Source organism: Podarcis raffonei, chromosome 9 (genome assembly GCF_027172205.1).
Source record: "Podarcis raffonei isolate rPodRaf1 chromosome 9, rPodRaf1.pri, whole genome shotgun sequence".
Classification (NCBI taxonomy): Eukaryota; Metazoa; Chordata; class Lepidosauria; order Squamata; family Lacertidae; genus Podarcis; species Podarcis raffonei.
Window position 1 is genome coordinate 76,601,976 of NC_070610.1, and position 27,152 is coordinate 76,629,127.

At 46.1% G+C, this 27,152-nt stretch overlaps 1 protein-coding gene across 1 annotated transcript in view; it reads right to left on the minus strand.

The window, feature by feature from the left end:
- Nucleotides 1-1,930: 1,930 nt before the first annotated feature.
- The window catches only part of ALMS1 (ALMS1 centrosome and basal body associated protein), a 59,679-nt gene continuing 34,457 nt past the window's right edge, over nt 1,931-27,152 (minus strand). Inside the window, exons 11-18 of the mRNA XM_053402132.1 lie at nt 24,425-25,623; nt 22,812-22,929; nt 20,663-20,899; nt 16,963-17,207; nt 15,657-15,825; nt 12,363-12,426; nt 7,533-7,632; nt 1,931-2,448 (exon numbers count right to left, since the gene is read on the minus strand). Of these exons, the coding sequence (XP_053258107.1) occupies nt 2,404-2,448; nt 7,533-7,632; nt 12,363-12,426; nt 15,657-15,825; nt 16,963-17,207; nt 20,663-20,899; nt 22,812-22,929; nt 24,425-25,623 (2,177 nt within the window). The 3' untranslated portion in view covers nt 1,931-2,403. The remainder of the gene's footprint in view (nt 2,449-7,532; nt 7,633-12,362; nt 12,427-15,656; nt 15,826-16,962; nt 17,208-20,662; nt 20,900-22,811; nt 22,930-24,424; nt 25,624-27,152) is intronic.

The following is a 27,152-nucleotide window of genomic DNA, read 5'->3' on the forward strand; positions in this document are numbered from 1 at the left end:
TCCGGGTAATTGAATCTGATGTGTACTAGCACAGACCTGCCGTAGTGGCCCTCTCTTCAATCTGCCATGGAAATTTGTTTTCCCTTCTTCAAACCAGTCCCAAAAGGGCCCATTTTTCTGTTGACCCTGCATAGCTCCAGCTACTTCCAATCTCCCCCCCCCCCGCTTTTCGCAATGTCCTCGGTGTGCGCACAGGCAACTCACGGAACGATGCACAGCTGCCTTTGGCCAGGATTCAACCCTATAAAAAAAGAGGATACTTTGCCCAAAGGAGAGCCCACGCAGTTCGGAGGGAAGGAAGTGTAAGATGCAATCAAGAAGAAAAGGAAAGCGGCTGTGAGGAACCACAAACATATCCTTAGTAAGGAGCAGTGAAACAAAGTTTTTTGCATGGGTATATTCAACATTATTAGAGTGGTACCTCGGGTTACAAGCATTTCAGGTTACAGATTCCGCTAACCCAGAAATAGTACCTCGGGATAAGAACTTTGCTTCAGGATGAGAACAGAAATCGGGCTCCGGTGGCGCAGCAGCAGCAGGAGGCCCCATTAGCTAAAGTGGTGCTTCAGGTTAAGAACAGTTTCAGGTTAAGAATGGACCTCCGGAACGAATTAAGTTCTTAACCCGAGGTACCACTGTATCCTTATCACAGTTTAAAACACAATCACAGAAATAAGGTGGTTCCTGAAAATAGATATCTCAAGTACCAAAAGCCAGGATAAAGATGAATGAGCGTGACTTTAAGGAAGCACTAAGCCTAGCTGCAGAAACCCTGGAAACCAGAAATCTCTTTCCCCTGCCTCCCACATGGAGCTGGTTGGCTGGCATCCACCTGCATCAAGAGACAATGGAGTGTGCTTTCGGGGGTGAAGTCAAACCACTGTTAGCAGCACCAAAGTGACCTTCTGAGGTGCAAGCCTGGAGGTCCTGGGCTGCCCAGCTGACAAGACCTCTCTCTCGATGGGGTCCACAGGAAAGCAGAGGAAAACACCTGGCACCAGCCTGGCTGTAGGAGTTGCTGGAAGGAGGTGTACCAGGCACCATCCAACCATCTCAGGGACCCCACTTATGTAGGACTTAAAAAAAAAAAAAAAGGACCCCTGACCATTAGGTCCAGTCGTGGCCGACTCTGGGGTTGCGGCGCTCATCTCGCTTTACTGGCCGAGGGAGCCGGTGTACAGCTTCCGGGTCATGTGGCCAGCATAACCAAGCCGCTTCTGGCGAACCAGAGCAGCGCACGGAAACGCCGTTCGCCTTCCCGCCGGAGCAGTACTTTATCTACTTGCACTTTGACATCCTTTCAAACTGCTAGGTTGGCAGGAGCAGGGACCGAGCAACGGGAGCTCACCCCGTTGCAGGGATTCGAACCGCTGACCTTCTGATCGGCAAGTCCTGGGCCCTGTGGTTTAACCCACAGCACCACCCACGTCCCTTAGCCCTTAATATTTTCTCCTTCCAAAGATATCCCGCAAGGCAGCAGAGGTTTAGGTTCAGAGTCTTCCTTCTCCTAGATGGGCTCCCTTCCCAGGCTGACAAGCCTCATCTGCCCCACGCTTCCCTCTACAACATGGGCAGAAACTCCCTTCTTAACCATGGGACCCACTATTAATCTCGTCTGCTCAAACTACAGAAGCCTGTCTTCATACAGGGAAAGCCCCTGACTCACAGAGGGTTTGAGACCCATCAGCTCCCATCACCTGCTTTAGCCGGCCAGTCGAAGCCGTTCCCTAGGTGTGGCTGCTGCCGCCTGCTGGCAGTTTCTAGGAGCCACAGGTGAGAGCTGAGTGCAGAGTGGGGACGAAAGGTCAACAAACTACCCCAGAAGGAGCACGACAGGTCCCCAGCCAGAAGTACTACCCCTCTCCTAACACCCTGTATACCTTCACATGGAGCAACGCCAAAAGAAAACGAGAAGTAGAAGTACTGGAAGTCAGAGTCTTCAGATATTTAATTTTTTCAGTAGTAGAAAAACAAAGATACAGGGGAGCAACTCAACTATAAAAAAGTACAAAACACCCCAAAATTCAAGTATCAAATAAATTAACAAACAACTACACACACACATATACAAACAAACAAAACCCACTGATTGCATTGTTCTGATAAATTGATTCTAAGCTACTATGATCTCGGAGAGTAAATGCACGCTACTAAAAGTCAATTATTTATCGGAAACCTGTTTTTAATCCTCGTGAGATTCAAAATATGTAGAAGCAGTCAGATTATGCTGGGAAGGACACCTCAAAATACTAATTAACATTAATGAAACCTATTTTGCATAATTGGAAAACCACCCGAGTAATCTGTTCACACACTTTTCATCTCAAAAAGGGAAGGTGGTGAAATATTCAGTAGGTGTGATAGGTTTTATTGAAATAAAAGGTTGCTTGCTTGTTTTCGACATCACTTCCAAGGTACTTTTCTTCCCAAAATATGGTTGGTGACTTTCTGCAGAGAAAGAAAACGAGAAATCTGTTAGCCTTATCATCACTGCGATGCCATAATGATACCCAGGCTGAGGGCAAACCTCCTACTGTCATCAAGCATCCTTCCTCTGCCCACCCATCCTGTGCCGTGGAAACGGAAGCCTTGAGAGGACGGGAGAAGGCCGAAAAAAGGTGTAGCACAGAAAATTATAATAATAATAATAATGATTTATTATTTGTACTCTGCCCATCCGGCTGGGTTTCCCCAGCCACTCTGGGTGGCTTCCACAGAGACCAAAAATACATGAAAATATCACACGTTAAAAACTTCCCTGAACAGGGATGCCTTAAGATGTCTTCTGAATGTCAGGTAGTTGTTTATCTCCTTGACATCTGATGGGAGGGTGTTCCACAGGGCGGGCACCACTACCGAGAAGGCCCTCTGCCTGGTTCCCTGTAGCTTTGCTTCTCTCAATGAGGGAACCGCCAGAAGGCCCTCGGCGCTGGACCTCAGCGTCCAGGCAGAATGATGGGGGTGGAGACGCTCCTTCAGGTATACAGGACCGAGGCCATTTAGGGCTTTAAAGGTCAGCACCAACACTTTGAATTGTGCTTGGAAACGTCCTGGGAGCCAATGTAGGTCTTTCAAGACCGGTGTTATGTGGTCTCGGCAGCCGCCCCCAGTCACCAGTCTAGCTGCCGCATTCTGGATTAGTTGTAGTTTCCGGGTCACCTTCAAAGGTAGCCCCACGTAGAGAGCATTGCAGTAGTCCAAGAGGGAGATAACTAGAGCATGCACCACTCTGGCGAGACAGTCTGCGGGCAGGTAGGGTCTCAGCCTGCGTACCAGGTGGAGTTGGTAGACGTGGTGACAAGAGCCTGGCTTCCAGTTCAGTCCAAAAGCCCTTCTAGCCCAGAATCCTGCTCTCACAGCGGCTAACTAGATGTCTATGGGAAGGCCTGCAAGTAGGACCTGCAAGCAACAACACTCTCCCAATTGTGATTGCTGTGATGGCCTGGGATTCGGACTCAGATGCTGAACCTGAGGGATCCCAGCCTGCACAGGATTCCCCGCCTCCAGAACCAGCTGAGCCAGGGCTGGGGCCTGAGCCTGAAGGGTCCTCACCTGTGCTGGATCCTCAGGTGCAGGCACCAGCTGAGTCTGTTCTGGCTCCTGAGGGGATGGAGGACCCATTGCCTGCAGGTGCCCCGTCAGAGGAAGCTGAGGTTGCCTCTGGGTCCGGTAACCCTCCAGCCTCTCCTGAGCTGCAGAGGCTCAGGGCAGAGAGGCGGAGGGAACTAAGTTCCGCAGGAGGAGTGCTTGCCTCCAGGCCAGGAAAGGTGAGTCATCAGAGGATCGGGGCTGCCCTATGCCTCAGGGCAGATAAAAGCCGGCCAGCCCCGGTCCCAAGTTGCAGGAGGAACATTGTTGGTTGCCAGTTCCTGCCTGGACCCTGTCCTGCTTTCCTGCCGGAGCTCCTGACCTGCCCTGGCTCCCTGCTTGCAAGCCTGTTCCTGACTTCACCCGACTCCCTGCCCTGCACCCAGCTTCAGCTACTACGGACTGCCTCTTCGTTGCACCTTTGACCACGGACCGGACTTGGACCTCGCCTCTTGGGTAACCCACGGGACCAGCACAATTCCCAACAAATTGTATTCAGAAGCATATTGCCTCCGGCAGCATGGACAGCCAGCTTTTGGAGAAATTATCAAAGCGGTTAAAACACAGTAAGCAAAAAAGGCCAGGGTCCAAAAAGCCGTTTTGGCTTGTGCTGCCCTAGAAAAATTTGGTTTTTTTAAAGCTATGAATTGCTGGCCCTCATTGCCACGGAGGGAGGCTGCAGCCTTTGCATCTGTGGCCATTTCATTATGTTTACTGCAGTGCCCCCCTGTGGCGAAAAGTCAAATTCACAATTATATTTCCCCCCTGTTTTTCCAACTTTGGTGGTTTACCATGGCTTGCTGAAACAGAATCTTTTTTTGGTGGTGTCAAAAAAAAACAGTGCTGCAAAAACGCCTGCTTGATGTTCACATGCAGGGAGTCACCTGCCACATTAAAAGACTGATTCCTTGCAAATGTCGGTTCTTATTGAGACGTTCTGATGACACTTTAATTTAAACGCATGTTGGCTTGTGGGAGGACTTCACATGCAATGGGAAGAAGCCCATGGGCTTTCCCTAATGTTATATTGCAAACCGCCCTGTGATTATACTGTAAACTGCCTTGTAATCACTGCACAAAGGGCGGCACCGAAATTTATAAATTAATAAGTAAATAAATATTCACAGCACTCTTACGTAACGACCTCAATTCTCCCTCCCAAAACTAAACACACACACACACACACAAGCAAACAGCAAGGAAAGTTCAATCGGTTCTGCTTTGACATTCTTCCCAGTCTACTCCCTGTGCCAGCAGCAGAGGCAAGAAGGTCAACAATGCCGTTTTTATTTTGTTTGTATTAAATCGCAGTGCAAAACTTGCATTTATGGGGGCCCATAACGCGATATCATAAAAGCGAGGGATTGCCAGCTACCGAGATGCTTACGATGAGCATTTATGGACCTTTTCTGCGTTGCAAATTGCATTTTATGTACGGGAACAGTTAACATGCAGCCGCTTTGCTGAACGCATCATTAAATCCCGGGCCGTGAGAAAAGCTTCCTCCAGGAACCTTGTCCCTACAAGATCCGTTATGGCTTCTTACCCTCCGAGCTAATTCAGGAATCTACTTGGGTGGAGAAAATGGGGTATCAAATGCTGTCAATGCAAACCTATAGGGCAGGTTTCTGTGGGGGATCTCTGGATGTTGTTGTGCTCCAATTCCCTTTGGCCCAGCAGCCAGCATGGCCAATGGACAGGGATGAAGGAAGCTGTAATCTAATGACAACTGGGAGCCCCACAAGCTTGACACCCCCTGATATAAGAGATCCCAACCCTGCCCCTCCTTTTTTATTTTTAAAATAAATATTCTAACTTCCCTGGCTTTTTTCTGGCCCGTGTAGGACCAGTCTGGATAGTTAGCCTTGGTGAAGACTTGACGTTTTCACCCCCCAAAAAGTTTTTGATTTGAGTTTCCACTGAAATGAGGCTGCAATTTAATGTTTTTATGTTGTATTTTAATCTTGTTTTTTAAGCTGTATTTCAATCAATTGTTTTTATATTTGGTGTTAGCTGCCCTGAGCCTGGTTTTGGCTGGGGAGGGCGGGGTATAAATATTAATAATAATAATAATAATAATAATAATAATAATAATAATAATAATATTTAATATTTTCTATTTAAAGCCTGGAAAGGCTGCAGGATTAGCATGCTGAAGGTCTCCAGTTCAATCTCTGATGACTTCAGTTAAAAGGCAGTAGGACTGGGGGGTGGGGACCTCTGCCCCCAAACCCTTAGCAGAGCCACTACTTGCCAGAGAAGAGTGGACTAGGTGGACCAATGTCCACATTCCTTGTACTGCAGCTTCAAATGTTTAAAGGGAAAGATGTCGTTCAGTGGTAGAGCACATGTTATAAGAACCAGGTTCAATCCCAGAATCGTTCAAAGGGTTTTAGGTAGGAGAGTCAGAAAAGGCTTCAGCTGGGGATCTTAAAGAGAGCTGTTGCCGGTCAGAGTAGATGGCACTGGTAAAGGTAAAAGGTAAAGGACCCCTGGATGGTTAAGTCCAGTGAAAAGCGACTATGAGGTTGGGGTGCTCATCTTGCTTTCAGGTCGAGGGAGCAGGCGTTTGTCCACAGACAGCTTTCCGGGTCATGTGGCCAGCAGGACTAAACCGCTTCTGGTGCTATGGAACACCATGACGGAAACCAGAGCTCACGGAAACGCCGTTTACCTTCCCGCCAGAGTGGTACCTATTTATCTATTTGCACTGGCGTGCTTTCGAACTGCCAGGTTGGCAGGAGCAGGGACAGAGCAATGGGAGCTCACCCCGTCGCGGGGATTCGAACCGCCGACCTTCTGATCGGCAAGCCCAAGAGGCTCAGTGGTTTAGACCACAGCATCACCCGCGTTCCTTTATGCAGATGGCACTGACAACCGGTTCAGCTCAGGAGGAGGCAACTGCACACGTTCATGTGTAGAAGCCAGGCGTTCCTGATTGCATTGGCGCATGGCAGCAGCGTACCTGGGCAGTTTCCCTCCCTCTGCCCCTCCGAGACAACATCACCTTTTAAATGAGTGCTTGTTTTGTTGACCCGGGTGGTATATGGAGGGTTGGAAAGTGTGGTTGCCGGGGATAAATCAGGGCATTGCAAGAGAGCCTCTTGTCTGCCAAAACTCCCGTTTCCCCACTGAAAAACTGAATCAGGTGAAGTTTGAACATAAGAAGAGCCTGTGGCCCATCTGGATCTCACAGTGGCCCCCAGAACAAGCACTCTTCTTCCCAACAAATTTGCTGTGGCTGCTTTTGGCGTCTCTACAGGTTTTACGGACTGGGGCAGGGGGAAGGTCGTCATATTTGATGCATGTAGCTAATCTGGGCAGCAAGTCAAGTCCCGTATTTTTCACTCTATAAGACTCACCAGACCGTAAGACGCACCTAGTTTTTGGAGGAAGAAAACAAGAAAAAAAAATATTCTGAATCTCAGAAGCCAGAACAGCAAGAGGGATCGCTGCGCAGCTATCCCTCTTGCTGTTCTGGCTTCTGGGATATCTGCGCAGCCTGTATTCGCTCCATAAGACGCACACACATTTCCCCTACTTTTTGGGGAGGGAAAAAGTGAGTCTTATAGAGCAAAAAAATACAGTACTTTAGATGGAAACTGCAGGAAACATTTCATTGTGACCATCTGACCACTGGGGAAATTCTGTTTATCCCAATGCAATGAACTTCCTCAACTCTCTCACTCTCCAAAGGACACTCAGAGAAGACTGGGCTGTTGTGGAAGCAAATGGGGGCTGGGAGAAAGTATCTCAGCAGTACAATGAGTTACTATGACTTTACGGAATTGTATTAATTGTCTTGCAGCTGTTGTTTGCTTTATTCATATGCTACTGCGTTTGATTGTTGTTTTAATTCTACCGTGATTATTGCGTGCCGCTTTGAGCTCGACATTAGCTGTTGGAAAAGCAGTACAAGTATTAAACCAAATCAAAGCACCTACCATTTTATAAAGCTGAGCCTTCAAACGATTTGTAGAATAGTCGGATTTTCTCTTTTCTTCTTCCCGTCTTTTTCGCACCTCAGGCAGCTGCTCATAGATGCTAAGAGAGCAAAAATAAAATGAAGGGATTACTCTAAAGAAATCGCTCCTAAATGAATCAGCCATTGCCTTGCTGAGTGCAGGGTTATATGGAGAAGAAAGAGGGAGCTTAAAAGAGCCAAGGTGATCTCTTTGGTACTCCGGGCCAAAACACAGGCCTGACCTGCTGGATCTCAGGTGATCTGCTGAAGCCTAAAATTGATGAAAATACTCTTTTGAGCCTGACTGCTCTTCTTTCAGTTACTCCCTTTGGCCAGCACCAGGCTGAAAGCTTTCCTGACAAATCCCAGATTCAGGATCTGCTGTAGGCTCAAATTGCAACAACTGACCTCTCCAACTGACCTCTCCAACTGATCAGGCTTGCTAGGCCTCACAGAAACAAGACACCAAGTGTATGACAAAGAAGAGTGGCAAGGGTTGTCTTGCTCTGAGAAATAGCCCCAGACCATTCTACAGAACTCCTTATTTGGCTCATTTTCTGTAAAATAAGCACCAGAAATCAGGCCTGTAACAGGACTGAAACCTGGATTTACAGGATTTGTAGCCGGGGACTGGACCTGAACTGCCATCCTCCACCCACAAAAGCTGAACATTTCAAAGAGTGTTGGTTTTTAATCAGGATGGGCAAGGTTTCTAAGCCCATGGACCTGTTGGGATGCGTCCGGGGAGACAGGGGCATTTGGCAGGCCCCCAGCTGTCTCCAGCTACCGGCCGGCAGCTGGGTGAACTCTGGTTCCCGGAACAGCATCAATCAGCGACTCGAACCTCTGATAAGAGCATGCTCAGCTTCTGAACATATCAGCAGAGTGAATAAATCTTCACTACAGAAGTGGCGGACAGAGACATGTGTAAGCATTATTTATAGGCATTTATTCAGCATAAAGGTAAAGGGACCCCTGACCATTAGGTCCAGTCATGGCCAACTCTGGGGTTGCAGCGCTCATCTGGCTTTATTGACCGAGGGGGTCGGCGTACAGCTTCCAGGTCATGTGGCCAGCATGACTAAGCCGCTTCCGGCGAACCAGAGTAGTGCACGGAAACACCATTTACCTCCCCACCGGAGCGGTACCTATTTATCTTCTTGCACTTTGACATGCTTTCAAACTGCTAGGTTGGCAGGAGCAGGGACTGAGCAACGAGAGCTCACCCCACCGCGGGGATTAGAACCGCTGACCTTCTGATCGGCAAGTCCTAGGCTCAGTTGTTTAACCCACAGTGCCACCTGTGTCCCTATTCAGCATAGTTCAGGAACAAAGGAAAAACATGTCTGCTTCCCTTCGTGTCCAGCAAAACAGCAGTAGAGGCAAAGGCAATATACAAACGGAAGTTCCCAGCAGACTCGTGCTGGAAGTAAACAGGCATGTGACACACAACAGGCATGCCTGTTCCTTTTAAGGTGGAACAGAACTATATCCTGACAGGGCCCCGTAAAGACAGCTGACAGCTACGGTTGCTTCACGGGTCTCTAGCAACAGCCAGGATCCCAGCTGTTAGAGGAGAGCTGTTAGCAGCTGTCCAGTGGGAGCCAGGAGTCAGCAGTCAAGGTGGAAGGCAGACCTGGGAGGACAAGCCAAAGACTCAAAGCTAGGAAAGGCTTACTGTTGCCCAGACAAATTCCCAGCCTTTCCCAGAAAGCTTTTATAGTTTGTCCTAGTGAGACGATGCTCTAAGTCAGAGAGAGCTCTGGTGGCTCATCGCACGGGACAGATGTGCAGAGAGAGCTGTGCTTCAAGCTGTGACATCTCCCAAGGCCCCCTGCCCAAGAGAAAGAAGTGACGGCAAAGAACTTGGTAAAGATTGCAGGAAAAGCAAAATGATGGTTGAACGGTTGCAAAAGCAGAATAAAGAGTAATTACGCTTACGCAGGAGAACGGCTGTGAATCACTCCCAGCGCGTTCCTTAAAATACACCCCCCGATTCCCAGCTCCAAAAATGAAGTATCTATCAAATCCCCTTTAGCAGTTAAAGGAATGAGCTTGTTAGAAAGAAAGAAGAGTTGCCTGCTTGAACATTCCCTGGGGGGGTTCTGATAAATATTGCAGAGAAGAGTAAAACAAACAGCTCATTTGGAATAAAGACAGGATGTGTCCCTTGGTGATTACGTTCTCACCACTTCATCGGTCCCCACAATCCAGTAACCCGATCCCTGCTATGCACATAATACATATTTGGGAAACTGCCATTAATAAACAAACGAAGTCAAAGCCAGTTTACTGCGGAACAGAAGATCAGGCTTTACAACATACCATAAACAAATCCCTATTCTTTAGGCATTAAAATACCCTGGCTAAAAATGTATATATAGCCAAAGCTGGAAAGATTTCTGTTCCTGTAACTCTTGTTCCCACAGGAGAGATTATCCACAGCTGGCCTAACTGCAGAACAAGGAAGGTGTGTGCCCCAGGGAGATAATTTAGGGTGCCATTAAAGTTTAAGAGACAGGTCTTACCTAGTGAGGAGGTGAGAATATTCTCCGGAAAATATTCTCAAGAATGAGAATATTCTCTGCTAGAAAATTCTCCGGAGAGAATTCTCCACAAACTGTAAATTCTAATGTAAGAACCAGTTTTACAAGCCACATTTTAAAAAATCTAGTAAATAAGTCAAGCTGCAATATTGCCAGGGTAAGAAATGAATAATGTTTGAGGAGTCAATATAAATTTATAAAAATTTGAGACTTGTTACTTAAAGCCTATTTTTTAAAAATAAATTTCTTTCTTGTGACAATTTATCAGTTATAAATACATTGTGTGTTGCTTTACTTGTCTAAGCAGATAGTACTTTGCATTTCTGATGTTATAAAACTTGTCATTACTGATTATTTGTGTTTTATTTTCTGGAAATAATAGCCTTTGTTTCAAACTTTATATTGATTTTATTAGTATTGCACTGAAAATACTGTACCACGTAGATATGCTTATTAAAAGAACGTTACTCATGTAGCGGACCTGAGGTGTTCTTTTAATATTCCTTTTATTTTAAAAGCTACATTTCATACATACACAACATAATTAGAATTCAAAGTTGATGGTAATTATACGGGTTAGTGGCAGGCTTAGTTATTAACCTGAGTCATTCACATTGAATTTTCAATTTCAAGTTTGGTGCAAAAAATCGAAGAATGTGAATTTGCTGCATTGCCCCACTGAATAAAAGTATCTGTACAGTTTTTGATTGCCATCTGAACAAGTTTACTGTCAGGACCTATGAATAAACATGTATATTAACTAATTATATCATTTTCAATGCATTAAAATGAATATTCTTTTAATTTAAATGAAAATTCGCTAATATTCTCATTAATCGAGAATATTCTCCAAAAGATTATTCTCAAGAATTTAACATCACTAGTCTTACCCAAGGGACACGGGTGGCGCTGTGGGTTAAACCACAGAGCCTCTTTGGCTTGCCGATCAGAAGGTCAGCGGTTTGAATCCCCGCAACGGGGTGAGCTCCCGTTGTTCGGTCCTCTGGTTTTGCCAGAAGCGGCTTAGTCGTGCTGGCCACCTGACCCGGAAGCTGTACGCCGGCTCCCTTGGCCAATAAAGCGAGATGAGCGCCGCAACCCCAGAGTCGGTCACGACTAGACCTAATGGTCAGGAGTCCCTTTACCTTTACTAGTCTTACCCATGGTGCACAATCAGGCAGAAAGGTGTTTTACACATCTCTTGATTATTTCAAGATAGCCTGTGAGCAGCTCTAATTGACTAAGCCAAAGGCCCATCTAGGCCAGTGGGCAAACAAATGCCTCTGGGAACCCCACAAACAGGACCCCAGTACAGCAGCACTTTCCCCACATGCGATTTCTAGCAACTGGTATTCAGAAGCACCCTGCCTCCAGCAGTGGAGCTAAACCAGGCAAAGGGAAACTCGGCCCTCCAGATATTTGGGGACTACAATTCCCATCATCCCTAGCTAACAGGACCAGTGGTCGGGGATGATAGGAACTGTAGTCTCAAAACATCTGGAGGGCTGAGTTTGCCTATGGCTGAGTTAAACCGCGGCCACGGTGGCTAGCAGCCATTGTCAGTCTTACTGTCCATTAATTTATCTAATCCATCCAAGTTGGTGGCCATTGATAATTCTTGAGGGAGGGAGTTCCCCACTTTAACAATGTGCTGTGTGAATGATTCACTCCTTTCGTCTGCCGTGAATCTTCCAACAATCAGCTTCATTGGATGCCCTCAGATTCTATTATTATTAACTGTCCTTTGGTATCAATCAGCAAATTTGTCTACTATACTGTTGTTGTTGTTTAGTCGTTTAGTCGTGTCCGACTCTTCGTGACCCCATGGACCAGAGCACGCCAGGCACTCCTGTCTTCCACTGCCTCCCGCAGTTTGGTCAAACTCATGTCTACTATACCGCTTACCCATAACACTTCCCCAAGACCCTCCTTTTCCATCACAGCGAGGGAGCTGTCATCCTGGGAATGGGTTGTAGCTTTCATGAACCTGAAGGCCGTATCCATCAACCTCTCTGCCTCTTTTAACTTCTCCAGGCCAGCCACTTTCACCTCCAGGGAACGACATTTCTGCTGGGTTGTGCCCCACGTAAATTAGGAGTGGAGAAATTATGTGCTTTGGATTTTCAGGCCCCAATATCTATGGCCAATCTTGTGCCTTGTTCATTTTCTAACTTGCGTTAGAAAATAAATATATGAGATTTATCCATATTTTTTCCATATGCAAAAATATAACAGGGTTGTCCTCCAATCAAAAGCAGCCTTACCGTTTTGATCTCTGAACCATTTCATTCTTGGAAATTGCTCTTCTCTTCTGCATAGCCCTGTAGTCTAAACAAAGTAGGAAAAATGATGAGTACAGCACAATTCAAAACGTTAATGCGCCAGACAACTGATGTTCTCATCCTACAAGATGCTGTGCCAAGATAGAAGCTCGTAAGATCTGGTGATGCTAAGAGTGGGCCATGGGAGAGACATCAGTCCTCAGAAACAAGGTCTTGTGGAGGGGTCAGCAAGGTTTACCTCGCCTGGGCTGGTTCACTCCTGCAGAGATCGCTCCATGGGCTGGATTGCATCTGCGCAGACACGATTTCCAGCGCCGCGGTAGCGAGTCCCCGCTCTGTGCTGTGTGGGCAGCTCGGTTTGGGGGGTGGCTTATGGGCCATTTAAACGACCCGCCATGGGCTGCTTGTGGCCCATGGGAGACAAGTAGCCGACCCATGGTCTTGTGCTTCATCCTCTGATGTAAAGACCATTGTGCTAATCTGACCAGGAGATGGGGGCTCCTCCCTCCTGACCCCTTTTGGACCACAGAAGCCGTAGAGGCCAATACAAAGCTTAGCAGGCCATGGCAGAAAGATGGGAAGGAGCAATGGGACAATAAGCTTCTCAAAGGAAGGGCCACAGTTTAGCTGCAGCAGCATGTTGCATAGAGACTATAACATGGGAACTGTTACAATGGTACCTCTGGTTACGAACTTAATTCGTTCCAGAGGTCCGTTCTTAACCTGAAACTGTTCTTAACCCAAGGTACCACTTTCGCTAATGGGGCCTCCAACTGCCGTGCAATTTCTGTTCTCATCCTGAGGTAAAGTTCTTAACTGGAGGTACTACTTCCGGGTTAACAGAGTCTGTAACCCGAAGTGCTTGTAACCCGAGGTACCACTGTATAGGTTCAACACAATTCTTTAAAAGGAGGGGCTGCCACTCCTTCTCAGCAAACCCGTCTACCTGCCAAGCCCCCGTCCTACATACCTGGGTGTCCCCTCCTCCCTTTACACCTCACCCACCATTTTGCCTTTCCTCCCAAAGCTTGCCCCAACCCCACTACTCTCACAGCTGTCTCCAAACCCCTTTTAAATGGCCCTGGAAGGTGCTTCAGAATGCAGATTCCCAAACTGCTCTCTGAAGCACCTCCCCCTACGCTCCTTTGACCATTGCTGCAGTGAGATTTAACCGAGGGAGGAGGCACTTCAGAGAGCAGTTTGGCAAACCAATCCTTGAAGCACCCCCCCCTCAATTGAACAGCACTCCTGACCCCCCCCCGGCCACCCACACTGCTTGATTGCCTGCCTTTCTGCCGTCATGATGAGGTTGGTCAACTCCAGCGTGACGACAGCCTTACATTTTTATGTATATAAGCAGAAAAGGAAAAGAAAGGAATTCTGGATTCTGGGCCACTATACCACCTCACTAATCCTATCAACAATCTTGCAATATAGGCCAGTATTATTATTCCCATAGTGCCCAGAGCTGAGAGTGCACTTCACATTTTAGCCACTATTCTATACCACTCCAACTCTTAGTTGCCCTTGTTCCAAGTCCAAAATGATAATGTGTGTTGCAGCCTAGAGTGGGTGGGGAAACCTTGGATACCTGTGCATACACCTGATATTTTACCCATCAGCTACTGGCTTTACTTTTACATGTAGCTGCCAGCCTCTCTCTGTGCAACAGCTAGAAACATTCCTGAACAAATAGGGATGATCTAAAAGGAAAACGCAGTCCATAGAGTGAGATGGCTTTCAAGCTTTCTTCTATACTGATTTTTCTTCCAAGGAGTCCCTATTTTCTACACCTCGCAAAGGGTTCTCAAGCATGTTTTATGGTGCATTCTCAGGTCATATAGTATAACAAGCACACTGGGTTGCTCAATGCCAACTTTAGAATGCACCCAATACACTCCCTCCAAGTTCTGCACACTGAAAATGAAGATTTGCTTGTTGAGTGGGCAATCTCTCAGGAAAATAACCTGCCATTATTTCTGATAAACTTGGAGGAAGTACTTGGTGGTTTGTTGTGTTTGGGTTTTTTTTTAAAAAAACTACTACTATAATACAAATACATACACACACACCTCTCACAATTTTGCAACTAAGTAAAATTAGCATACCATGGGCAAGTGGAGCAAAAATGGCACTTGCTCTAGCTTTGCTGCTTTTCTAACACCCTTTACCACCGCAAGAATGTGACTTGCGAAAGAAAGAAAAATCCATGGCAACAATCAGTCTATGAACAGCCACTCTGCAGAAAAATGGCCATGCAATGTTCAGTCACAGGTTGAATCTATTTTTAGTTGTTTGGGGTTAAAACAGGGCAGCTCTGCAAGCCTACAGCACACTGCCCATAAGCCTTTTCTGAATATAAAACTGGCTATTTACGCCATGCCATGCCCTACAGAGACACACGACATGTGTCCATCATTGCTGCTAGGGAAATATATGACAGCCTTGATCCAAAGATGTGATATAACTGTGCAGGAGCGAGCAGCGCACACAGAGTCTGGCTGCTTGCTGTTTCTGGTATGGCAGTTTCCACTGCCAAATGTAAGGATGTCAGAAAAGTCTTGCTGGATGAGGCCAGTGGCCCATCTAGTCTAGCATCCTGTTATAAATAGCAACACCCTAGTGGTCCCAGGCCCTAAGGAAGTTAGATTGGCTTCAACCAGAGCCAGGGCCTTTTCAACTCTGGCTCCGGCCTGGTGGAACGCTCTGCCTCATGAGACCAGGGCCCTGCAGGATCTGATTTCTTTCCGCAGGGCCTGTAAGACGGAGTTGTTCCGCCTGGCCTTTGGCTTGCAGCCAATTTGATTCCCTCCCTCTCTTTCTTTTTTCTTTTCCTTCTCCTCCTGCTATGAGGCATTTTAATGAGGCATTTTAATATTTTAATGTTTCAATATTTTAATGTAGTATTTTAATCTTGCTTTTAAATTATATTCATTCAACTTGTTTTTATTATTGCTTGTTAGCCGCCCTGAGCCCGACATTGGCTGGGGAGGGCAGGGTATAAATAAAAATTATTATTATTATTATTATTATTATTATTATTATTATTATTATTATTATCACAGTGGCGAACCAGATGCCGCAATGGGAAGGCCACAGCCCTCTCTCCACTTGTGATTCCCAACAAGTGGAATGCATAGGGAGCTTAGAGAGACAAACTGCTTGCCTCTTTGGCAATGGCTTGCCTCTTCAGCCGCAATGGCCTTGCCCAGCTTTTCCCAGACACACAACACCCCTCCTTTGGAATGCGACCCATGTCTGTAATAAGGAAGGCACCTCTGTTAGGAAGATGGAAACTTCTTCTCTCTTCACGAGCATTAAATAATTCTTCTCTCTCGCCCTGGAGCATGCTCTGCAGTTTCCTTTCTTCCATTATTAGCTTGAGGCGCTTCACGCGCTCCCCGGAGCTGGAGATGAAATCAGGACGGTGCAGTGCAAGAGACTCCTAAGTTGGAAAACAAAAATAAGAGCTGCTTCAGAAGCTCCACTTAAGGCTGAGGAAATGTCAAAAATAGCTAACCCCATTAACAAAGCACTGAAAGCATGCCTCGGAAGAAGAGAATTATGCACGCAATGTACAGAATATTGCATCTACAAAAGGCGAAGGGATCTCTCTGTGGGTCTTGTTAACAAATGCTTTGATCTTGGACAACCAATTGGAAAGATACCAGGCTGGGAATAAGCGTAGCTACATTTTTGTAAAAGGGATAAGTACTTAAGCTTAAACAAGCTGGTTGGAGTGTGCACATGGGACAAAAAGAAGTCTCCGTGCAATGAGGGAGGCCTCTCGGTGACTGTAAATGAAATGGATACATGGGGAAATTAACACGGTTCAATATTAGTCTTGGGGAGGGGGCTTCACAAGAGCCTGCTGGCTGCCAGATCTGCCAAAGCGCAATGGAAGCAGGATGAGAGCGCTTCCCCCATCCTCACAACCCCCTTGCCATCAGAAGCGTAATGTCAAGCGCAGGAAGCGTGAGAACTGTTTGATTTGGACTGGAATTTGAAGGCAGGGATAAGCTGGTGAATGCAGACAAACAGCTTTACATTTCCCCTATGCCATCATCTGAACCAGTGGGGGCTGTGCAAACCCCACCTGCCCAACAGTTGCTAGCATCATCTTTTCCCCGCTGGCACATGCCATGTTTATGCTAAAGAAGGATGGCCCCCATCCAGCAGAAAAGGCCGGCCCTCGGAGCCATTAGAGTTAGAATAAGGGTAGAACGGAAGGCAAAGGAGGTTCTATTCCAGCGGTTCTCAACCTGTGGGTCCCCAGATGTTGTTGGACTACAACTCCCATCATCCCTGAGCTCTGGCCTTGCTAGCTAGGGATGATGGGAGTTGTAGTCCAACAACATCTAGGGAGCCACAGGTTGAGAAAGGCTGTTCTATTCTATTCCTGCCCAGCCCTTACATATTTTAAAGAGGGAAGGGGACGAGACAGACACACAGATACACAAAAGAGGCACACATGCTGCATCTGTTAAACTGATGGGTGGCTCAGTTCATCTGACAACCAAAGCACTCGCAAACGGGACAGCCGAAGCCAGGCAAGCGGTCCGAGGCAGAGCCTGGATTTTACCTGCAGTGTCATTTTCACAAAAGGTGGGGGCGGCTTATTCTCAACGTCTCTCGGTGGAGCCATCAGACGCACCTGCAGCTCGCTGTGGTCCTCCTGCCAGTTTTTCTCCCGGAGGGGCTCTCGCCAGGGCTTTGGGTCGGGCACGGCTTCAAACCACGAGGGACCGGGATCAGAAACGTAGCTGGATCCACTTCCCTTTTTGAAGTCAGGTTTCAAATCCTTTGCTGAAACAAACCAGGAAACTCCTGGGGCAGGGGAGAGAAAAACGCTTTTAAAAAAGGAACGTGGTGCAAACTGTTCATCCTGGCTGCAGTTCACTTATAAAAGAAAGGAAGGCACAAAAACAGGGGGCTGCCTCCGCCATTGCCCCCTTTTGCTCTGGGCTGTCCTCTGCAACTGTAAAAGGTCCAGGACGATGCTCAGAGCAGACATAGGCACATCACAGTTGCATATATAATGTATGCCACTCCCCAAATTTAGGGATTTAGCAAAGATAAAATGGCACAGAACAAAGAGTGAAGAAGCATGGAAGCAGCAAACAATCCAGGAGAGGAAGTCAACGTTTTAGTACAGTGGCACCTCAGGTTAAGAACTTAATTTGTTCCAGAGGTCCATTCTTAACCTGAAAAGGTTCTTAACCTGAGGCATGCTTTTGCTAACGGGGCCTCCTGTTGCCGCTGGTGCGCGATTTCCATTATTATCCTGGAGCAACCACTTCCTGGTTAGCAGAGTTTGTAACCCAAAGCATCTGTAACCACTGTACATTAAATGCTCTGCACTCTTGCCAGGCCTTTGCAAAAATGTTGGTTGATGGGATTTAAAAAGAGATGGAAAAGTATAGCAAATCATTATTAATTGTGGATTATTATCAACAGATCTTATTTTGCTTCGGGGTTCAGCATTTGTTTTCTTTGTTGAAAGAATCCTTGGGGAAGTGGAGATGGCAAAGAGAAGCAGCGGTGAACGTGCCCTAGGATTAAGGCTTTCTGGGAAATGATATATAATGAATTGAAAAAGGTATTTAAATATACCTTCTTGAAGAAACCAGAGGCCTTTCTCTTGGGCATGGTCGGCCAATTGGTGCCAAAGAAGGACAGAACTTTTTTTATGTATGCTACAACAGCAGCAAGAATACTCATTGCAAAGTATTGGAAGACGCAAGATTTACCCACTCTGGAAGAATGGCAGATGAAACTGATTGACTGTATGGGATTGGCAGAAATGACTGGCAGAATCCGTGTCCAGGGAGAAGAGTCGGCAGAAGAAGATTGGAAAAAAATTAAGGACTACTTACAGAAATACTGTAAAATTAAGGAATGTTGAATGATGTTGGATTGAAATTGAGTGGTTTCTAGCTGTAATGATATAAAGGAACATGGATGAAAAAAAGGGTTTGGATAGAAAATAATGTGATATTATAAGCTGTAATGCTTTAAGTTAAGGATTTGCTGAACAAATAATTTGAAATGGAATACAAGAAGGGGAGGTATGAGGAGGTCAGAGAAATTTGTTATTGAAAAGTTTGTATTATGAACTATTTGTCTTTTTTAATCTTTTTGTTTGTTTTTTGTTTGCAGAAAAAATTGAAAATTTTAATAAATATCTTATTAAAAAAAAAAAGAGAGAAGCAGCGGTGAATCCTTGGGCTTCTGGCTCTTGGGTCACGGCAGCTTACTGGAAGGGAAAGGGGGTTGGGGTTGTCACTGTGCAGACACTATGGCAGAGGAAACCCAGTGCCCCCACTAGTACGCCCCCACAGTGATGACCCCCCCCCTGCCATCTCTCTCCCTAGAAGCCACAGTGACAGAGACGCCTGATGTGCATGCTGGTTTTTGAAGTACCATATAGTCATTCTTTCCTCTTGCATTTGAGAATCTTCCCCTCCCTTCTTTATACCACCAAAAACAAGGACTGGGCTGTGATTTGCATTGCCTAAAACCAGAAGTAATAAGAAATAAAAAAAAAAACCAACAAGGTATGGAAAAGTAAATACAAAGGGTATTGGATTTACTGTCAGCGTGCGGTCAAAGCTGAGGAACAAATATTTTCCCCTCATGCTGTGTTTGTTTAAAACATCTTGCTCTGTATGGTTTTAATCTGTCTGCTATTTCATAGCTTTAGGAGACAGATAGCAGAAAATCCCCAGATCTCCAGATGATGAAACGAAATCTGTTTGCTTCTGCTCCCAATTTATTAACACGTTTGAAGCCTTAAATTGTTTGGGGTGTCTGAAGGCCTGTCTTCTGTACTGGCATACAGCAGCCACCAGGTGAGGACCTGCTGCATGTCCTGCCTTTGAAGGTGTAGAGGACAAGGGCACAGGATTGGGCCTCCTCCATGGAAGCATGCAGGCTGTGGAATTCCCTGGCCCAGCTGGTTTGGCAGGGGGTATTTTGGCAACCATTTAAACCAACTTTCGAGGGCTGCACTCTCTCCATGATTTTATTTTTGTAGGTTAAATAAGTGGTTTTGCTGCTGAATTATTTTCTGTTTTATTCTTCATTGTTCTAATACGATATGATGTTTCCAGGTTTTGCCTGCAGCGCTGACAGCCCTTTCAAAGATGTGGGGTGTGAATTATTATTGCATAAACAAAAGAAAATAAGAGCAGCCTGTGGCGGTGTAATATAGAACCCTTTTTCTTCCTGGCCTGTGCCTAGCATGTTGTGTTGCGCTAAACAAGTTTAAGACAGTGGTAGTAGCAGCATCTGCAGGGTCAGCGTGACTGCACAAGAAAACCAAGCAGGAGATCTGGGGTTGGGGTGGGTACTCCCAAGAGATGCCTCTGGGGAAGTGAGCCTCAGAATCTCTTGGAATTTGAAGCTGAGCTGCACTTCCTGGATTAAGCAAGGCAGGGGCCCTCCAATCCCCCGCTCCCCGGGATTGTGCAAACTGCAACACAACATCATCTGGCAGGCCACAGATTCCTTGCCCCTGGATTAAGCAATGCAATCTACCTGCTTTCGGGTAGTTTTGAGACCAAGAGTTTTGGAGATGAACATATGAACTAGGATCCCCCACACCTCATATTGTATTTACTTACAGTGGTACCTCTGGATGCGAACGGGATCCGTTCTGGAGCCCCGTTCGCATCCTGAAGCAAACGCAAGCTGTGTGCGCCGGTCGCGATTCGCCGCTTCTGCGCATGACGTCATTTTGAGCGTCTGCGCATGCGGCGAAACCCGGAAGTAACGCGCTCCGTTACTTCCAGGTCGCCGTGCAGCGCAACCCGAAAATGCTCAACCCGAAGCTACTTCAACACGAGGTATGACTGTATTTGCGCAAGATAACCTGGAATTCTCATTTATTTTTTGCTTATGGCCACATCCTAGAGGCAGGCTGATGCAGACTTGCCTGCCTTCGTCTTGCCCTGAGGCTCTTTGTCAGCATTGTCTAACTCCCCATCCCTAGTGGAACCAAAGATTCATTCCACGGATAGCTGTGAAGGAGCCTATCAACAGGGGCAGGACAGGGAAATCGGCTACAGGAGAAACAGTAGCACATGTAACTCCCTATCTATTGGTGTGTGGGCACAATGGTGCATTTTATAGCCACCTTTGATTTGTTGTGATGTGTGTGCTCTCTCTTCTACGTGCAGCTAACTGCTGGTTTTTATGGCACCGCAGCAACAACAGACAAAAGTCTGGAGGACCACGCGAGCCCTTCCTCATCCACAAAAGATGCAGCGCTTGTCAGAGACCTTGCCGCCACCGTGGCTTGCTCCTCCTCGGCTTTTTCTCTGCAAGAAGCCTGCCATGCTGCCTTCTCTGCTTGCCCTTGCTTTCCAGAAGGAACCCATCCAGCTGAGCAAATTCGCCCTCCGTCCCACTCTCGGGATCTTCCCGCAGCCTCGCCTGGCTGGGCGTCGGAGTGGGGAAAGTCAGGCCGACGTCTCGGGTATGCTTCTTTGTGGCGCTGTTCACAATCTCAAAGTCTCCTGGGGTTCAAAAGAAAGGGATTTGATATTGGTATGTTCTAAACAGGTTTTATGTATGTATATATAGCTTTAATTCTATTGGTGTTTTAACTGTATTTTAACGATTGATTTTTCTATGTATACCAGAGAGAGCCACGCGTTGCAAACTGATTATGAGCTAGGCTTGACACGGTCTGCTCTAGACACATTAACAAATATGCACATTTTTGTTATTAGTAATTAGCCGAATTTGAAACTTGCTTACATGAATGGATGGATGCCAAGTCACAGCTGGCATACAGACTGAATCTTAACTCTGCTTTTTTATATATTCTGGAATTAGATCCACATGTGAAACCTGCTCAAAGTTATTAAAACAGAAACAAGATATGAAAAGCAAAGATCCTGACTTCTTTGTTTTACTTTCCTCTTGGTTTCTGAGTCTTTAAAAATATGAGTCTTTGAAAATATGAGAAATATACAGTATTTTTGGACAGAAACTGGAATGTCCAGGACTTGCAGAAAGGGAGAGGATGACAGCAACATCTCCTTCCCTGAGATTTTGAAGGATGCTCAAGCATCAATGAAGAGTGCAAAGAGCTATGCAGAATGAAGAATGACACATACACACAGCAAAATCATCAGCTATAGTAGCCTAGCTACAGGATTTATTACTTCCATGTATTGATTTTGTCACGTGTGCTTCCATGTTCATTTTCTGAATATACACACTTGCTTCCCCCCCCCAATATACATTAGTCTGTAGAACAAGAAGCCCTGCACAGAGCCTGGGTCCAATCACTGAACATGTTGCTGAAACCACACAATGGAATCAGAAATTTCAGAAGACCCTTCTAACTCATTTTTCAACCTTCACGGGCACGAGAACAGAATGCTAGACTAGGTGGAACTCTGGCCTGATGCAGCAGAGGACTCCATATCTTAACAGGGAGAACCCTGATTTAACCCAGGGGTTAGCAAACTTTTTCAGCAGGGCGCCGGTCCACTGTCCCTCAGACCTTGTGGGGGGCCGGATTATATTTTGGAGGGGGAGAAATGAACAAATTCCTATGCCCCACAAATAACCCAGAGATGCATATTAAATAAAAGGACACATTCTACTCATGTAAAAACACACTGATTCCAGGACCGTCCGCGGACTGGATTTAGAAGGCGATTGGGCCGGATCTGGCCCCCAGGCTTTGGTTTGCCTACCCATGATTTAACCAAACAAAACACACCAAGAATCATGCCTGCCTTATGCAATGTGGAATTCCTGCATCCCTCTCCCTGCCTCAGAGAAGGAGGGCTGGAGCACATGTCCTCTTAGGTCCCCTCCAACTCGAAAACTCTTCATTCTGCCAATAATGTATAGACCTGCAGAAAACTGGAGGTTGTGCATGGCTCCTGTTTCAATAGCGGGTGAGGATAGTACACGGTTGTATATAACTGGCCTCCGTTTTTAGGTAAGTATTGTCCCAGAACAGAAATCACACAACAGATAAGAGCAAGATTCACATCATCAAATAAGGAGTGAAGCTCCAACCGTGTCAGCAAGAGAACTGACATTTATTTGCAGTAGTGAGAAAGTTTACGACTGTGCTTGCAAGTGGGGAAAAAACCACACAGAACAAGTCAGTTTTCTGACCCAAGATTTATTGCGAGGCCAGAGTCAAGAAAGCCCAGAGTATGAACAAAGGAATTACCTGCTGGCATCAAAGAAGCCAGTGGAGGGAAGGGGAGTGCCGTTTCACCGGAGTTCAACTTGTTATCCATTTTTTGAAAGGATCTGAGCTGCAGAGATGTGCAGGCGGAGAAAGCTCTGCAAGCACACCTGGCTGACTGAAGTAAGAGCGAGGGACTCTGAAGAGGATCACAACAAAAAGGCAGGAGCGCAGACATGAAGGCAAAAGTCGGAATGAGAGCTGCTCACCTGCCTGGACAGCCTTGTTCAACATCCGCCTGCTCCGCTTGCTACTGAGAGCAGGGCTTGGTCCAAGGGAACTGCTGAGGGTAGAAACGGAATCCGAAGAAATGAAAGAGTCCGTTGCCTAAAGGAAAGAATCAGGCAGATGCATGAAGGTCTCAGAGGACTGTAAGTGCATTTGTTGGTGTTGGGAAAAGAATCAAATCAGCCAATCCCTCTCACACGCACACAAAGAGTACCACCTTGGCTCTGAAAAACAAGCTAGCTAGCTTTTTAGAACACAATGTCCACATCCACTTCCTTCAAAAATCGTCACTTCTGTGGTCATGGGGATGGGGCAATTATCCCCCCCGTTCATGGCTTCCAGCTTGGATGAATGTAAGTTGCTTGGTGGGGAAGTACGGAAGGAAAGTTCCTGGTCGCCACTTTGGCATATAAATTAGCAATAACTGTGGGCATGATGCACCCCCTTTATTATGCCACGTCCCCATCTAGATTATGAAGTAGGACAGGATTATTATTATTATTACAATTACTATTATTATTATTATTACTACTACTACTGCTGCTGCTGCTACTACTAAAATTTGTATGCCACCCTTTGTTCTGAGATATCACGATGAATCACAGAATAAAACCACAAAGTACATAACAAAAACAAGAACAAAAACAAAACAAAACAAAAAAGCCCATTCCCACAAAAACATTTAAAAGGACGTGGGCTGTTAATCAGCCAAAGACCTGGTTGAAGAGGAACGTTTTCGCCCAGTGTCTAAAGATGCACAATGAAGGCACAGCTAAAGACCATTTCACCTGCTGCTTACAAAAGCTAAAGGACAACAAGGCTGACCTTTTCATACTCTTAAATGCAGAGGCCTGAGCTCAGCTGATGCATAGGAGGAGAAAGACAGAGAGACCCCAATGAAGATTAGCCTGCCTCTGCCCACCTAGCTTAGCTGATCTTCAAATTAAAGGCTAGTTGTCACTCTTTCCTTTCACCTGTTTTATGCAGATAATAGATCACAGTATTTTTTTGCTGTGGATTACCTTACAGGTTCCTATGCCACATACCTGGGCTTAGGGCCCTCATGTTTACGGGACTGCCTCTCCTGGTATGCCCCGCAGAGGACCTTAAGGTCCATGAATAACCATAGTTTAGAGGTCCTGGGCCCTAAGGAAGTCAGATTATCCTCCACCAGGGCCCTTCAGGATTTAACCTCTTTCTGTCAGGCCTGTAAGACAAAGCTATTCCGCCTGGCCTTTAATTTGAATTCAGCCTGATCTTTTATTTCCCTTCTCTTCTCTTCCCTCCCCCTTCCCTTTTATGAAGATCACCCGCTCTGAGACCCCACAGCTAATTCTCCCCTGGCCTCCTTGCTGGCCCAAGTAGGACCAATTCAGCCAGCTAGCCCTGGTGACTATCTAATGCTTATTAGATGGATTTCCCCTAAATTGATTTCTGAACTTTGAATTTTGTTATTCATGTTTTTATACTGTATTTGATGCTGCTTTTACAATTAAGTGTTTTAAATTTGATGTTAGCCACCCTGAGCCCAGTTTTTGAACCAGGAAGGGCGGGGTATAAATAAAAATTTATTATTATTATTTATTATACTTACCTGGGTCTCTTTTCTTTTTGGCTCAGCATGAGCCGTTCTTTGGTAGTCTGCTGCCCTGTCTTTCCTGCTGCCCTTGGCGTACTTCTCTGAGCGCGTCTTCTGGTGTCGGATGGCGCTGTAGAGCTGAGACAGTTTGGGGGACACCTGCACTCTGTCATGCCCAAAGGCCCGGATAAGCCTCTCTGTGTCGATCGTGGAAACGGAAACACTTGCCTCCGTCCGGGACGCAGTGTCCGTCTCGGGCTGAGTCACTTCTGAATCGGAGGTGATGTCGGTTAACACGCTGGAATCTTTCACAGGCCTCATTTCAGAAGAGGTGTCGCTCAGAATAGCCGAATTCCGACGCTGCTCCAAATTTCGATCCATGTGGTAAAGAGCTGTGGCGCTGCCAACTTTACAATGCCTAGATTTTGTATTGCTGGTAGCCTCTGGGCTCTCCTCCGCCTTTCCTCTGGGGCTATGGATTGCAACTCTACCTTTGTACGCCTTATTTCCTTGGGAACTGATCTTCTTTGACTCTTTTCCCTTTGGTTCCACTTGGACACGGACATCTTCATCCTTGACAGGCACCAGGGTGTGCCTAACCGGGTTCTGCAGAAGCCTGGCTAATCTATCAAGTCGCTCTACCAGAGACAGCTCACTTCTGCTGCTGCCACTCGGACTACGTTGCTGATGCTGCTTCTGACGCTCCAAGTATTTAGCCCAGAGTTCATCTAAACTGCCTGTGAAAGGAGCACTTTGCATCGTTGGGAGATCAGCTACCCGCTTCTCTTTGAAGCTGCTCCTTTGGCTGCTTGGAAGAAGCTGGTCTTTGGACAATTTGTGGCCACTTTTCCTCCCATCAGGCTGTTTTAGTTCCTTACTCGGAGAGCCTCTCTCCAAAGTCTCATTGAACCTCAATTCCTCCAGCACACTGTAATCTGGCTCAAAATTCGGTGGGGAAAACCTCTCCTCTCTTGTTGGCTGGTGCGGAGAGAAAACTGCCTGACCTCTTCTGGATGTTCCGTTGTACTGGAAGATGTCTTTTGAAGGAAGGGCTGGGCGCTCTTGCACTGCATACTGTCCCAAGGCATCATTCCCAGCAAGGAAGTCAATTTCATGCTGCAGAGGCACTGGGTGATGCAGGTAAAACTGAGCAGATCTGAACACTGAATGGGTAGCTGCCACAGATTCCAAGGGATTTGGGACTTTGGGACTTTCTAAAGGGGGAAAGGAAAAGATAATGAAATATTGAAGTTTGGCTGGAAAGAAACAGCTACAATACATGATGGTTCTCATTCTAAATTGATAGTGCTATTCATCAACACTAGGCACAGTCTCCTTACATGTTTAGTTTATTTTCTTTTCATCCATTAATTTGGGGATTTGTATATGTTGCTTTTCAAAACAGGGCTCTCCCAAGGTGACATACAATTAGAAGAATGTGTCAAACCATACCTTGAAAAAAGTAACTTTAAAAACAAGACAACTGTGCTTAAGGCGGCCAACAATAATAATTATACCCCCAAAAAAGATAAATATAATGAAAAAGCAACAATACAAAATGAGAAACATAAACACAAGGGAAGTGAAACAAATAAAATTAATAAGCACAAGGGTTAAAATCCATTTCAATGCACTTCCAAGTTCGTTTATGGGCCAGAGCAATAACAGCAGCAATAAATGGAGTTGTATAAAGGAACTCAGAGAAGACTAGTTTCTCTGTGCAAGCAGTTGTCTACTCCTCTGCTAGACTAACAACAAAAATAATTGCTTATGCTGGCCTAGACTTGTGGAATCTTGTCAGGAAAATAAAACGGTAGCACAAACTCTTTCCTCAAGCTGAAAATAAGGCTGTGCAAAATGGACGGCTGCCCGCATTTATTCGGGCTATTGAATTTAGATTATCTAGTTATAGGCTAAGGAGTTTTTTCCCCCTCTGGCAGAACACACAGCTCTCCACACACACCCTCGCCTGAGGCATGAACATTTTTTAATGTGCTCATCTCCCCAACATTCTTCTGTCCTCCCTTCCTTCTAATACTAACATTTCAAGAGTTGTGTATGTCACTCCATGGCAAGAGCTGATCAAAGGCACAAAGGCAAGAATTCTCCTTCTGCTTCTGAGCACGCTGCCGCACTGAGATTTTTTTACGTGGAAACGCAGCCAGTTACGAACCTATAAAGCTTGCATGGAAAAGCTCATATATTCTGTCCACGCTCTCCCTAAAATATTGCACTGTTCTGCTCTAATTCTTTTGGCATTTGCAGATTCTGTTTAACACCTTTCCTTCCTTTGGCAGTGAGAGAAACTTTAGCTGGCTTGTTCTGCACTGCCAGAGAATACTGAGTGAAAGAGCACAAAGGGAAGACCCAGGTTTCTGGGTTCAGTTATTGAGCCAAGCAGTGGGTCCAGAACAGAAGCATTGGTTTAAGGCAGTGGTTCCCAACTGGTGGTCCATGGACCCCAGGGAGTCTGCCTAACACACCCGCCGGGTCTGTGGCACCATTCACATAACAAAAACTACCATAGAGATATCGAAAATTTCAAAAGTAGGAGATCCATGGCCACAAATGGGAACAGCAAGCACCACACTCACATATATAAAAACAGTTTGTAACTTTTTCTAAGTCTGATTTCTGGGTCAGAGGTGTGTACAATCTTCCTGGAGGTTACAGTTGGAAGAAGGAAGGGTTAACCATTTACTCCCCAGCTGCCCTTAAGAAGTTCACTGCCCGCCCCCCATTA